At 41.2% G+C, this 15,875-nt stretch overlaps 1 protein-coding gene across 1 annotated transcript in view; it reads left to right on the forward strand.

Moving 5' to 3' along the window:
* LOC126479301 (proclotting enzyme-like) overlaps nucleotides 1–15,875 on the forward strand; it is an 86,000-nt gene that overhangs the window by 53,067 nt on the left and 17,058 nt on the right. The window contains exon 7 of the mRNA XM_050103773.1: nucleotides 4,657–4,817. Coding sequence (XP_049959730.1) covers nucleotides 4,657–4,817 — 161 coding nt within the window. The remainder of the gene's footprint in view (nucleotides 1–4,656; nucleotides 4,818–15,875) is intronic.

The following is a 15,875-nucleotide window of genomic DNA, read 5'->3' on the forward strand; positions in this document are numbered from 1 at the left end:
TTTTTGCCATTCTGGCCAGTTTACAGCCACATCAACATGATTACTCTGCAATTCACAATTAAGTACCTGGCAAGGGGTTCATCGAAACGCCTTCAAGCTACTCATTCACCGTTCCACTCTTGAACAGCGCGCGTGAAAAACAAACACTTAGGTATTTCCGCGCGAGCTCTGATTTCTTTTATTTTATTATGTAGGTGGGCGTCAACAAAATATTTTGCACTCTGAGGAGGAAGTTGGCGACTGAAATTTCATGAGGAGGTACCGCCGCAACGAAAAACTCATTTGTTTTAATGACTGCTACCCCATTCAGTGCACCATATTTGTGGCACTCTCTTCCATATTTCGAGATAATACAAAACGAGCTTTTCTTCTTTGAACTCCTTCTTTGTCCCCCATCACTCCTGTCTGATGCAGATCCCATACATTCCCCTACAGATCTCGCTACTAATTGGTAACCTACATAAATTTATATGTTATATTAATTAATAAATGTTTTGATTTGAATGTCATTTTTCTTTTACTCATCGTATTGTATTATATAGCCTTAATTTGGTTTCATATAATTTACTAAAAGGGTATACCACATTTCAAGAGGACTGTCTCTACAATACACATTCACGAATTCATGTTACTTCCATTTTACGTTTGTATCATAGTGGCTGACTGGCGCTAGTTGCGCACGTTGCTGAGTTGTCAGCATTGTAAGACAAATAATGAGATATTCCCTCCCTTATTTCTGTCAGTTCCGCTGTGGTCGCGCTACATATCACACTGTCCCTGAGGTGAGCGGCAAACTTCATTCAGCGCACGGCCCAGTTCATCAACATCAATTGAAATTAAGCACATCTCAGACTATTATTGTCTCTGCAAGTATTTTTGTTTGTTGCTGAGCAAGAAAAATACACTTCTCAGAAGCTCTCAGCGTTAGTTGATGTTGTTATATTCTACTGTTAGTTGCTGGAAGCACACTAACTGAACTATAAAATACGGCTGAGAACCAACGCTTGATTTGGACCGCATGCTGCCGGCGGGCTGCAGTTTGATGATCACTGATGTAGAGTCACTGTCTTAAGAGTATTCTTTTTTTTTTTTTTTTAATCGAGACTCCAAACTTTTTGAGAAATTTTGATAGTTTACGAGTTAAGCTTGTAAAGTATTTCGTAGTAAATCGATACTTGTGACCTATATTTCTGTGTTCTATTGGTCACAGTAGTAGTATATCGCTTCGTAAAACTATTTTCTCTCAAATCCAGTATTTATTTATGTGATTGGCACTATAAATTTTTGTAATCGAAAATTATATTATGACACAGTTGGCTGATATGAAATTTATTGTTTCTACCAGTTTCTGATGTAACTAATCATCAGCATTATCAGGCACAATCAGTTTTTCAATTACAGTATGTGGGTAGATACATACACGACGTTCCATTTCGCTCTACTTAACGTGGAAAACATGTGTTTGACAAATATCTGCAAGCTGTGCGACATCAAATATCCTTACAATCTTCAAAGATCTGACGGTTGATTAATTTTCGACGAACAATTCACAATCCGGACGTCCTGTGCAACTGAAGTTAGCTTCATTTTTATTTTTTATCTACTGTTGTAGACGTTTTATTTTAGCTCCGAGTGAATGTAAGTAAGTCTCCTCATTTAGAAGCTTGGGATGTACGTTCCTTGACTTTAACTGTTATGGAATACCATTGCGAATGATATTTTCTAATTTGGAATGAATTGTCTAAAGTTCGTGCACATGTTAAGTTGTTTTTACGTCAGTCGAACAACTCGATAAAGTGTTGAAAGTAGGTGTACTGGGCGAGCTATTCCGAAAAACGTCCTTGAGGTACCCGAGTATCGCAAATATATCTACTCCCACGGATGCTGTTTCCCCTGCAGAAAAGGCTCGTCCGCAGCTTGCCCGTCTACTTGACTGTTAGTGGCTTGTTAGTGGGAAGACCAGGTACGTTGCACAAGGGAAGCAGTGTAAGGGGAGAGCAGGAATTGAGGGAATTAGGTGAAACAAATTATTATTAATGTCCACATCCGAATAAACGATGTCTGCTGTCCATGTTCTGATATCATACTTGGTTCTTTCCAACTGTTGGCAGCGAAGGTAAAAACAACCAGTCTTGCTTGTGGCATTTCGACGAAACTCGCAATCTGTAACATTGCTCCCAGCAGTGACCGTCGATCTCCATGTTGGAGCAGAATGGAATACCTGCACCATACACTTTGGCGTAGACTTTTTAGGCCTGTACGACAGAGCCATACTGATCAGAGATGAATTACACAGGAGAGACGGCTACATTGCAGCTTAGTTTGTGTGGAAAGCAAATTTTCATTTTTTTAAGTAAGAAATCTCGGGTGGCCAAGATAAACGGTGCTGCAGGGAGGTGGGAAATACTCATATCACACTTTAGTAAGCCCATGAATCGTTGAGGCTGGAAAGATATTAATGATAAATTAAGGGGCATTCGAAAAAAAACTGCTATAGTATAGCCACTAATGTCTGCATCTGCAAAGAATTCGTGTGACAGGAACGCAGCAGCCAGACCAGTGTGCTCAGCAGCCGGACCAGTGTGCTCTATGATACAGTCTGAAGCAAAACCTATGATTCTAAAAGCATTATTGTTAGTCGAATTGCGTCTACGTTGCGTGGCTGTTGTGCTAGAGAGCAGCAGCTGACTGTCCTAAACTTTTAACAAAACGCGCTTGTGTGTTGTGTTTTACGCCCCTTTCATGTTGTTCCTATTAGTGCCGAGAAATCCGTTGTTAAAGGAATATACATTATTACTGGTCCTATGCAAATTATCTTATAAGAATTTTAGAGCACCTTCTGATAAGTCTCACGAAACTATCAAATTATTGATTAAAGTGTGCATGAATTAAGAATAAGATGCGTTCTTTTGTTAAAAATACTTACCAGTATTTGAATAAGAGTAAGTCTTTTTAAGCCTATTGTATTGGCCTCTGTGTCAGACTACGTTTTAACCCAATCCTGGGCAGAAAATTAATATTGCGTGCATATTGAGAGGAATAGTGTCATAATGGCAGCTGAAAACGAAATGAGATGTGGAGACAATGAAAAAAGCTATCGATGGCATATTAGCTGGAAACCTTAACATCAGAGAAGCAGCAGGTCACTTTTCCCTGCGTAAGAGCTCATTAGGTTAACGATGCTATTTTCGGAAGAGGGAATGGTACACAAATGATACCTCCCTTACGCACATTTAGAAACTTTTCATTAATCAATTGAAAGATGAGCTAATCAAACACCTTAAACATTTAGACTTTTGCCCCTAAAGAAAATGAACTTTTAAAATTAGCTAATGATTTAGCGGAACACTTGAATCTGGCACATCCCGAAAACTCTAGGCCATTAATTGTTTTGGGGTTCCACGAAGCAGCATCCCGAAATTGCCTTACGGTCCGCCATATCTACCAGCTTTCAAAGAGCACAACGTTTCACAGAGAGCATTCAACTGTTATTTTAAAGTTCTATAACAACAATGATATTACTGTTCTCTTTAATTTTCTTTTTGTATTCAAACTCCCAGTGTTTTGTGCTTCATACATTGAGTTCTGTGTTGGAAACAGTACAAACATATTGCGGTGGCCCGGTGTAATGTTAAGCTCTCTCTACACAGCTTAAGCGTTTTCGTGGACTTACTTGTTGAAGAATGCTGGTTCTGCTTTCTTGCAGTGCCGATGTCTTCTGCTAGCACCGGACGCTTCTCCGAAGATTTCACTGCTAGGAAGAGGAAATTTTCACTCTCTCGCTCTCTCTTCTTATTTAAAAAATACGCTACTCTTGGAATATCATTCAAATGCACCAGAACTTATTTATTTCCACTTTGTACAAAAAAACAACTAAACTTTATGACGTAAGCCCACATATTACCGGGCACCCAGAATCAGTTAATTACACATTTTTGAACACAATTAATACATAAGCTTTTATCGTGGCTGACTATCCACGTCCAGTCCACGTACTCTCAACATCAGTACAACGTCTAATAAACAGTCAGTATTTCGAGTCTCTCCCTTTGTTTTTTTAACAATACAATGCTACATTACTCTTTGCAGCCGGCCACGGAGCTTCCGGGCCGTATTTGCTTATTCTTGGCAGGTCGCGTTGAACACTTGCCAGCGCCGACGAATTATCTCCCTTCCGGTTCCTCCTGCACAAACGATAAATGGGTGCAGTATCCCATGCTCATACTTACGCCCTGCTTTAAAATAACGCGTTTTCGAAACGGCTGGAACACAAGTGTTTCCAGACTTCGGTAAAATTCTGGGGGCACTACAGTATCATTTTAAATACTTATTAAAATATAATCAATGATGTTGAAAAATACTTATTTTTTTATTTTCGTGAATTTTAATATTAATGTATATTTTCACCATGAAACAGTTTTATTGTAATATGTTAATAGGATTCCTATGAATTGTGTGTCCGCCAGTGGCCAACATCCCTTGTTGATTGAATGCGAACAACGAAACACGAACAGCAAGGCTGACAATGAAGTCAATTAGTGGGGCAGTATTTAACTGTATCATTGGCAACCGCGGGACGGTAGGACTGTTTCCCTAGACCCCGACTCGCCCCTCGCAAACATTCCTACAGTGCACAACTTTTATTTTTTTGCGCAGGCTGGGGCTCCATCCAGTTCGGCGGCCCCGGCAGCCCGGTGCTCCGGCAGGTGGGAATCCCCGTGTGGCCTCACCAGCGTTGCGAGCCACTCTTCTCGCAGCCCATCCTCGACACACACCTCTGCGCAGGCGCATACGAGGGCGGCAAGGACTCCTGCCAGGTGAGGTACTCGCTGCACGCGACACACCTCAGCCACCAGCATTCTGCACATTTCTTGAAGGGAAGATTATTAGAGAAATATTGAGATCATACGACATAATGCACTGATCAGTCTAAATATTGTTGTTGTTGTTGTGGTCTTCAGTCCAGAGACTGGTTTGATGCAGCTCTCCATGCTACTCTATCCTGTGCAAGCTTCTTCATCTCCCAGTACCTACTGCAACTTACATCCTTCTGAATCTGCTTAGTGTATTCATCTCTCGGTCTCCCTCTACGATTTTTACCCTCCACGCTGCCCTCTAGTACTAAATTGGCAATCTCTTGATGCCTCAGAACATGTCCCAGCAACCGATCCCTTCTTCTAGTCAAGGTGTCCCATAAATTCCTCGTCTCCCTAATTCTATTCAATACCTCCTCATTAGTTATGTGATCTACCCATCTAGTCTTCAGCATTCTTCTGTAGCAACACATTTCGAAAGCTTCTATTCTCTTCTTGTCCAAACTATTTATCGTCCACGTTTCACTTCCATGCATGGCTACACTCCATACAAATACTTTCAGAAACGACTTCCTGACACTTAAATCTATACTCGGTGTTAACAAATTTCTCTTCTTCAGAAACACTTTCCTTGTCATTGCCAGTCTACATTTTATATCCTCTCTACTTCGACCATCATCAGTTATTTTGCTCTCCAAATAGCAAAAGTTATTTACTACTTTAAGTGTCTCATTTACTAATCTAATTCCCTCAGCATCACCCGACTTAATTCGACTACATTCCATTATCCTCGTTTTGCTTTTGTTGATGTTCATCTTATATCCTCCTTTCCAGACACTATCCATTCCGTTCAACTGCTCTTCCAAGTCCTTTGCTGTCTCTGACAGAATTACAATGTCATCGGCGAACCTTAAAGTTTTTAATTCTTCTCCATGGATTTTAATACCTACTCCGAATTTTTCTTTTGTTTCCTTTACTGCTTGCTCAATATACAGATTGAACAACGTCAGGGAGAGGCTACAACCCTGTCTCACTCCCTTGCCAACCACTGCTTCCCTTTCATGCCCCTCGACTGCCGTCTGGTTTCTGTACAAATTGTAAATAGCCTTTCGCTCCCTGAATTTTACCCCTGCCACCTTCAGAATTTGAAAGTGCGTATTCCAGTCAACATTGTCAAAAGCTTTCTCTAAGAACACAAATGCTAGAAACGTGAGTTTGCCTTTTCTTAATCTATTTTCTAAGATAAGTCGTAGGGTCAGTATTGCCTCACGTGTTCCAACATTTCTACGGAATCCAAACTGATCTTCCCCGAGGTCGGCTTCTACCAGTTCTATTCGTCTGTAAACAATTCCAGTTAGTATTTTGCATCCGTGGCTTATTAAACTGATAGTTCGGTAATTTCACACCTGTCAACGTCTGCTTTCTTTGGGATTGGAATTATTATATTCTTCTTGAAGTCTGAGGGTATTTCGCCTGTCTCATAAATCTTGCTCACTAGATGATAGAACTTTGTCAGGGCTGGCTCTCCCAAGGCTATCAGTAGTTGTAATGGAATGTAGTCTACTCCCGGGGCCTTGTTTCAACTTAGGTCTTTCAGTGCTGTGTCAAACTTTTCACGCAGTATCATATCTCCCATTTTATCTTCATCTACATCCTCTTCCTTTTGCATAGTATTGTGGTCAAGTACATCACCCTTGTACACACTCTCTATACAGGGTGTTAAAAAAAGGTACGCCAAACATTCAGGAAAAATTCCTCACACACAAAGAAAGAAAAAATGTTATGTGGACATGTGTCCGGAAACGCTTACTTTCCATGTTAGAGCTCATTTTATTACTTCTCTTCAGATCACATTAATCATGGAATGGAAACACACAGAAACAGAACGTACCAGCGTGACTTCAAACACTTTGTTACAGGAAATGTTCAAAACGTCCTCCGTTAGCGAGGATACATGCATCCACCCCCCGTCGCACGGAATCCCTGATGCGCTGATGCAGACCTGGAGAATGGCGTATTGTATCACAGCCGTCCACAATACGAGCACGAAGAGTCTCTACATTTGGTACCGGGGTTGCGTAGACAAGAACTTTCAAATGCCCCCATAAATGAAAGTCAAGAGGGTTGGGGTCAGGAGAGCGTGGAGGCCATGGAATCGAGGAAGTACAGTACATACTGACGAAACTAAAATGAGATCTAACATGGAAATTAAGCGATTCCGGACACATGTCCACATAGCATCTTTTCTTTATTTGTGTGTGAGGAATGTTTCCTGAAAGTTTGGCCGTACCTTTTTGTAACACCCTGTATATTCCTTCCACCTTTCTGCGTTCTCTTCTTTGCTTAGAACTGGGTTTCCATCGGAGCTGTTGATATTCATATAAGTGGTTCTCTTTTCTCCAAAAGTCTCTTTAATTTTCCTGTAGGCAGTACCTATCTTACCCCTAGTGAGATATGCCTCTACATCCTTACATTTGTCCTCTAGCCATCTCTGCTTAGCCATTTTGCACTTCCTGTCGGTCTCATTTTTGAGACGTTTGTATTCCTTTCTGCCTGCTTCATTTGCTGCATTTTCTCCTTTCATCAATTAAATTCAATATTTCTTCTGTTACCCAAGGATTTCTACTAGCCCTCGTCTTTTTACCTAATTGATCTTCTGCTGCCTTTACTATTTCATCCGTCAAAGCTACCCATTCTTCTTCTACTGTATTTCTTTCCCCCATTACTGTCAATCGTTCCCTAATGTTCTCCCTGAAACTCTCCACAACCCATGGTCCTGTGAGTTTATCCAGATCCCATCTTCTTAAGTTCCCACCTTTTTGCAGTTTCTTCAGTTTTAATCTACAGTTCATAACCAATACATTGTGGTAAGAGTCCACATCTGCCCCTGGAAATGTCTTACAATTTAAAATCTGGTTCCTAAATCTCTGTCTTACCATTGTGTAATCTGTCTTAAACCTTCGAGTATCTCAAGGACTCTTCCATCTATACAGCCTTCTTTTATGATTCTTGAACCAAGTGTTAGCTATGATTAAGTTGTGCTCTGTGCAAAATTCTACCAGGCGGCTTCCTCTTTCATTTCTTACCCCCGTTCCATATTCACCTACTACGTTTTCTTCTCTTACTTTTCCTACTATCGAATTTCAGCCACCCATGACTATTAATTTTTCGACTCCCTTCACTATCTGAATAATTTCTTTTATCTCATCATGCATTTCATCAATCTCTTCGTCATCTGCGGAGCTAGTTGGCATATAAAATTGTACTACTGTGGTAGGCGTGGGCTTCGTGTCTATCTTGGCCACAATAATGCGTTCACTATGTTGTTTGTAGTAGCTTACCCGCACTCCTATTTTTTATTAATTATTATTCCCACTCCTGTATTACCCCTGTTTGATTTTGTATTTATAACCCTGTCGTCACCCGAACAGAAATCTTGTTCCTCCTGCCACCGAACTTCACTAATTCCCACTATATCTAACCTTATCCTATACATTCCTCTTTTTAAATTTTCTAACCCTCCTGTCCGATTAAGGGATCTGAAATTCCACTCTCCGATCCGTAGAACGATGTCCTCCTGAGTAGTCCCCTCCCGGAGATATGAATGGGGGATTATTTTACCTCCGGAATATTTTACCCAAGAGGACGCCATAATCATTTAACCATGCAGTATAGCTGCATGCCCTCGGGAAAAATTACGGCTGTGGTTTCCCCTTGCTTTCAGTCGTTCGCAGTACCAGCACAGCAAGGCCGTTTTGGTTATTGTTACAAGGCCAGATCAGTCAATCGTCCAGACTGTTGCCCCTGCAAGTACTGAAAAGGCTGCTGCCCCTCTTCAGGAACCACACCTTTATCTGGCCTCTCAACAGATACCCTTCTGTTGTGGCTGCACCTACGGTACGGCTATCTGTATCGCTGAGGCACTCAAGCCTCCCCACCAACGGCAAGGTCCATGGTTCATGGGGGGGTCTAAATATTATGACCTGCTTAATATCGAGGAGCGTGCGCCCGATAACGTCCCAGATGTGTTACATCGGGTTCAGACCAAGCGAACCAGCTGGTTAAAATATTAACGTGAGTTTAGCACCATGCACCTCAAACCACTGTAGTACGAGTCTGGCCTTGTGACACACAGAGTTATGCTGCTGTAAGATGCCAATGCCACTGGAGAAGACACCAAGCGTGGACGATTGCAGATACTCCGCAATAATGTTCACATACTCCACAGCTCTTATAATTGTCACGATAGACACGAAGGTAATAGCCACCACAGAAGCACAAGCTGAAATGCCAACTGGCTCCGCAGGTGATAAAAAGATTGAAAGACTGCATGATGAGATAAAGGAAATGATTCAGCTAACTCAAGGAGACAAAAATTTTACTGTCTTGGGTGACTGAATTCGTAGTATGAAAACGAAAAGAGAGAAGAATAATTGGAGTACAAGGACGGGGGTAAAGAAATGAAAGAGGAAACCTCGTGGTAGAATTTTTCACAGATCATAATTTAATTATCCCCAGCATTCGGTTTAAGAATCATGCATAAGGGCTGTATCATGAAACGACTTGAACACACTGGAAGGTTTTATATTGATTATGCAGCGTATCTCTCCTAAGAGTTGTCAGGCGCTTTTTCTCTGGTGTTTCGGAATATATTTGCAATTTCGTTTTTGCAGTATGTACCTGGAGTCAACCCTGACAAACGCTACACGCATTATCTTTCAAGTGACGCCCATTGTCTGCTTCTCTCCCGTTACAAATCAAATGATCTTTGAAGTGGAATTTTACATGCTCTTTTGACAGAGCAGCCTCTGGCGTTAGGAACTTGCTTATTCTGTATAAGAAATAGTAGTAAATAATAATAGTGATGCTGTAACTGTTGGTTGGTAATATTTACTGACAAATTGCAACCTAACGCTAGATTGCGTACTTACGGCTATCCTGTGTGGCCGTATTTTTAATACTAGTTTAAAAGAGAGAGAGATTATTAATTGATCACCGATGTGTCGATTCTCGATTGTATTCAGGAGTCGTACGGATTGATTACGCGAATAATTGACCTTTTGACCAGGATTGCCTTCACGCAATCAGAATCTTCGATGAAAAAACCTAAGGGACCTATTTGAATATAAAAATGGAAATGAAAGCAAATTAGTGGAATTTCGTAAGAGAAAGATTAACAGATCGGAAGTTGAACATATTAGTGGTCTCCCAAATACAATCGAGACACCGCGATAAAGAGCGAACCTGTAACAAAGCTCATATACAATTTGAACATCATTTCTGGTTAGTGAAAGAAAAGAATAAGAAAATTACTGCATCGTAAAATATTAATATATTTTTAACAAATTGGCATCAAACTTCTAAACATTGACAAATACACAATAAATGCATGACTTACATCTGATATTTCTTTTGTAAATGTCGCAGTCCAATAATCGTTGCTTTGTCAGTCCGTTCCATCTTAAAATTAAATGTCCTTGCGTGTGCGTAAGTACATTGTGTCCTCACCCGAGTTACCGAAATGTTTGTTCATCGTTTCACATAGTTTTTACACAAAATAAAAGTACAACTTGTAGCAATGCTATGTAGTACGTCTTAAAATGTCGGCGACCAAAAGTACAAGGGTTAATGAAGTCTCCAGAACATTTCTTAACAAAAGATACATTGTTCTTTCTTCTGTTTCGCAGCTTCTTGCTATCAAGCGCTGCGGCAATGATTTTAAATATCTGTGCCCAGCGGGTCAAAGTGTTTATTTAGAGTATTTAAACGCTGGACGCGCGTCTTGGTATAGGCGCACATTAAAAAAAAATATTTCGTCTCTTTACTCTCGCTCTGTGATGCTTACCATTTTTACGAACTACAGCTCGTTGGCTGCCCTTTTCTTTTATGACAAATATCTCATATGCAAAGTATCTGAAATCCAATAATATTACAAGCCCCACATTAGCCTAGTTCAAACAAGGATCGTAAAAAACGAAGATCAAACAGTACTCTGAGCAGCGCTACAGCGGTAGCAGTCGCCGCAGGCCAGAACGGCGCATTCGCTGCTGGAATACTGGTTATTTCTCGTGTTAAACTCTCCATGTTCTATATCTCGATAAAATGAATATCGCACTAAACTGATTTAGGACCGCTCAATCGAATGGGCACTTAAAATTCAGCTTTAAAATCACTTTGTTTGAAGCGAGGAAAAATGATTTCCACCGACACTGGGGGCACATGAAAGACGTGATGAGCACTGTTTATTTGGGCTGACTATAGAAACACATTGAAAAAACAAAATTGCAAATATTTGCCGGAGCGTCAGAGAAAATGCGTTGACGACTCTTAGAACAGACATCCGGTATAATAGTAAGACAGCGATTTTAAACTGTAAAGCATTTCCAGGGACAGATGTGGACACCATAATTTTTTGCTTACGAACTGCAGAATAAAAGTATAGAACCTTGAAAAAAGCAGGAAACTAAGGAGATGAAACCTGGATAAATTGAAAGAACCAGGTGCTGTTGAGAATCTCTGAGAGAAAATTAAATAACGATTGACTAAAACAGGGGAAAGCAATGCAACAGAAGGCGGAAGCGTAGCTGTGAGAGATGGTATAACGAAGGAAGCAGGTGTTAAATTGTGAAAAACACAAGGACCAGTAGTAATTCTCCTATAACATAGGAGATATTAAATATAACTGACGGAAGAATAAAATATAAAAATGTAGCAAATAAAAGAAATGAGATTGACAGAAAGTGCTAAATGGCTAATCAGGAATGGCTAGGAAACAAATGCAAAGTTAAAGAACCGTGCGTAACTACGGCTTAGGTAGGTGTCGCCTAGAGGAATATTAAAGAGATGTTTGGAGGAAAGCTCAGATGGCATGCCACTATAAAATAAAGAAGGGAAAATTAAAAGGAGGAAGGAGTGTATAGAGTGTCTATATAACTCGAACTCAGGACATTAGTATAGAAAGAGCAGAAGAAGCAGATGAAGATCAGATGGGAAATATGATATTGCGAAAAGAATTTAACAGACACTGAAAGACCTAAGTGGAAACATGACTCAAGGAGTAGACGACATTCATTTATACTTATTGAGATCCTTAGGGAAAGCCAGCCATGACAAAATTATTCTACCTGGTGTGCAAGATCTATGAGACATGCGAAATATCTTCAGACTTCAGGAAGACTTCAATAAATCCAATTCCAATGAAGGCAGGTGACAGATATGAATACTATCGAGCCATTATTTATAGAAAATGGAAAACCTGGTGTATGTCGACCTCGAAGAAAACGAGTTAAGGTTCAGAAGAAATGTAGGACCATGCTACGTAATATTGACCTTACGATTTATCTTAGTGGATAAGTTGAGAAAAACTATGTCTGTAACATTTGTAGATTTTGAACAATCTTTTGCAGATTTAGAAAAACGTTTTGTCAGTGTTGACTAGAGTAAGGTTTTTGAAATTTTGAAGGTAGCAGGAATAAAATATAGGAACAAAAGATTATTTACAACTTGTACAGAAATCAGACTGTAGTTATAAGAAACGAAGGGATGAAAGGGGCGCCATAGTTGAAAATGGAGTGAAACAAGGTTGTAGCCTGTCCCAGATGTTATTCAATCTGTGCATTGAGCAAGCTGTGTAGGAAATCAAGCATAAATTTGGAAAGGGAAAAAGAAGTAAAACCTTACGGTTTGCTGATGACATTGTAATTCTGTCAGATACGTCAAATGGCTTGGGAGAGCAGCCGAGCGGAATGGGCAGTGTATTATAAAGAGATTATAAGATGAAAATCAACAAAAATAAAACAAGTTTGATGTAATGCAATGGAATTAAATCAGGTGATGCTCAAGTAGCCAGATTAGGAAATGAGACACTAAAAGTAGTAGATGAGTTTTGCTGTCTGGGTGGCAAAATAACAGATGATGCCAAGGCAGAGAGCATATAACATACAGATTGGCACTAAAAAGAAAAGTTTCTGAAAGAGAGGAATTTGTTAACATCTAATATAAATTTAAGTGCTATTTAGTCTTTTCTGAAGGTATTCGTCTGGGGTGTACCTTTGTGTGGAAGTGAAACGTGGACGGAAAGCAGTTGAGACAAAAAGAGAATAAAAGCTTTTGAAATGTGGTGCTATAGAAGAGCGCTGAAAATTAGACCGGTAGATGGATTAACTAATGAGGAGGTACAGAGAGTAGATTTGGGTGATAAAGCAGTCTTGACTAAAAGAAGGGATCTGTAGTTAGGACACACCTTGAGGGGTCAAGGAATCGTTAATTTGGTAATGGAAGGAAATATGAGAGGTATACACCGTAGAGGGAGATCAAGGGTTCGTTGCAGTAAGCAGAGTCAAATGTATGTAGGATGCTGAAGTTACACAAAGATGAAGAGCCTTGCACAGGACAAACTAGCATGGAGAGTCTTCCGACTGTTGATCACAACAACAATCCACAGCTGTCATGGTGCTTGCCATTACTTCACAGGTAACATGGAAACCCAGGTAAGTATCCTCCACAGCATAATACTACCGCCACCAGTCCCTGCCCGTGGCGCAGTGCGTGTTTCGAGAAGACGTTCGCCTGGATGACGGCGTATTAGGACACGATTGTTGACCTGCTGCAACAAATGTCTTTCTTCGAACCAGGTGATATGCTTTCATTGATACATGGCCAATCTCGAGGATTCTGTGACTACTACAGTCGTACGTAATAGACGATGTCATCGGTTCAACATAGGAATACGTAAGGGTTGTCTACTGCGGAGCCTCTAGTTCAACAATGTGCACTTAATGCTCTGAAACACTTGTACTTGCGCCAGCATTGTACACCAGACCTACTTTATGGGGCGGACAAGCCTCCAAGCTCCACGTCCTGGGCCGAGCGGTTCTAGGCGCTTCAGTCCGGAACCGCGCGACCGCTACGGTCGCAGGTTCGGATCCTGCCTCGGGCATGGATGTGTGTGATGTCCTTAGGTTAGGTAGGTTTAAGTAGTTCTAAGTTCCAGGGGACTGATGACCTCAGATGTTACGTCCCATAGTGCTCAGAGCCATTTGAACCATCCACGTCCTGAGACGAGAGTGGACGTCCAAGAGCTTATCGCCTACATATGGTTTCAGCGTCGTTCGACCAATTTCCATAGACGTTCACGACAGTAGCAAGTGAACGGACGACCGTTTTCGTTTTTACCGAGACGCTCGTACCCAGGCGCCAGACCATGTCACTGTCAAAGTCACTTACTTCAGTGGATTTCCCCATCTGCGCTCCGTATCGTCGTTGGAATGATTCCCCATTTGTCTGTGCTTCCCTTATATACTTTCCTTGCAGTCTCAAATGCCCACAACACTAGCAGATGGCTTTCAATCTCGCTGCTAGTTGTGGTCCCAAAGTTTTAGCTCATCAGTTGGAAAATTTGGAAATTTGTGGTAAGGTCTTATGGGACCAAACTGCTGAGGTCTTCGGTCCCTAAGGATGCAAACTATCTAATCTAACTTAAACTAATTTATGCTAAGGACGCCACTCACACACCCATGCCCGAGGGAGGACTCGAACCTCCGAAGCGGGGAGCCGCGCGGACCGTGACAAGACGCCTGTAGACCGGGCGGCTACCCCGCACGGCGGCTCATCAGTTATACGACAGTTTACGGCAGGGGTGTCTAGCCAGAGAATGTTTTTGACGATGCAGCACAGAAATTAAAACCGCGGTAGCAATGGTGAAGGAACCATTTTGTAGGAACAGCAGAGTTTTCCGCAGCAGTATGGTAAAGACTGAAATAATGTTTTGTATGGAGTGTCGTCCTGTATAGTGTTGGGCTGGAGGCTTTTGAATTGTGGACATAGCGGAGGATGGAAAGAGTATGTTGGACTGTTAGGGTGAAAATGAAGATGTACTAGGGGGAACAGGACAGCAGAAACAATTGCTGAGAGTAATAAAAAGAACTAAAACAAACTGGACATGATACATGTTAAAAAAATAAGGAGGGATTTACGAACACAGTCTTAGAATGGCATGTGGAAGGAAACAGGAGAAAAGGAGATGCTGGAAGATATGCTGGACGGCAGCACACACAGCAGCATAAAGAAGGAAGATAAGGACCATCTGAAGTGCATACGCAAAAAGTCTCATAACACAAGAGAACACGGATAATGTATTACTATTTATTCTTATGTCATAAACCTACATATCTACACGATTAACAAACATTACTTCATATACAATCCGACCAAAGTTTGGCCACTTCTAGTGCATTCGCTGCGGCCTGATACAAGTCGTGTCCCATACATGAGTTTGGAGACAGTCGACACTGAAGCATAGATTTAACTGTCTGGTCTCCTCCACAGTAGCACTTGACACTGTCTTCTTTGTCGTAATCCCATCTTGCCATATTAACCCTGCATGTGCCTACTGCTCAACAATGTATGTGCGTATACGATATTCGAAGGATATGGCGGAAGAGCCGAGAAGTTGCCTTGCTAAACCGTGGCAAAGAACAGGGCAGTCGAAGAACTTTAGACCAGCTGCAGTACTATGTCACATCTACAAAGTACTGTAAATACAGATCTTAAATCGCCCTCTCCCTGTAATTGACCCTTTATTTATACTTCAGCAATTTAGATTTCGTCCTGGCACAAATTGTACTAGAAAAGTCCTACATTTCACGCATTCTTAGAAGATAGTTTTGAAGTTCTTGGGGCGGCCGGAATGACATTTGTCAACTTATTAGCAGCGTGCGACACCGTCAACCATCGGCTACTGTTAACTAAGCTCCACAACCTGACCACGGACTTCAGCCTAACCAGGTTCATCGAGATACTTCTGCAGAATCGTAGAATCTTTGTTGACTTCCAAGGACAGCACAACCGACGAAGGTTACAGAAGAACAATGATGATAATATGTTAGGAAGGCCTGACGTGTCGTCATATGGGTAAACCTGCGAAAGCTGAATTATTGAAATGAGTTGTCCCACTCTTTTGACACTGATAATCGATTTCGTTCAAGTACTGAATATCTTGATTGATTGTAGTTGCAACCAGACCCAGTCGAAGGTGGCGTGTCCAGTGTTCACTAATCAGCC

This window comes from Schistocerca serialis, chromosome 1, assembly GCF_023864345.2.
Source record: "Schistocerca serialis cubense isolate TAMUIC-IGC-003099 chromosome 1, iqSchSeri2.2, whole genome shotgun sequence".
Lineage (NCBI taxonomy): Eukaryota > Metazoa > Arthropoda > Insecta > Orthoptera > Acrididae > Schistocerca > Schistocerca serialis.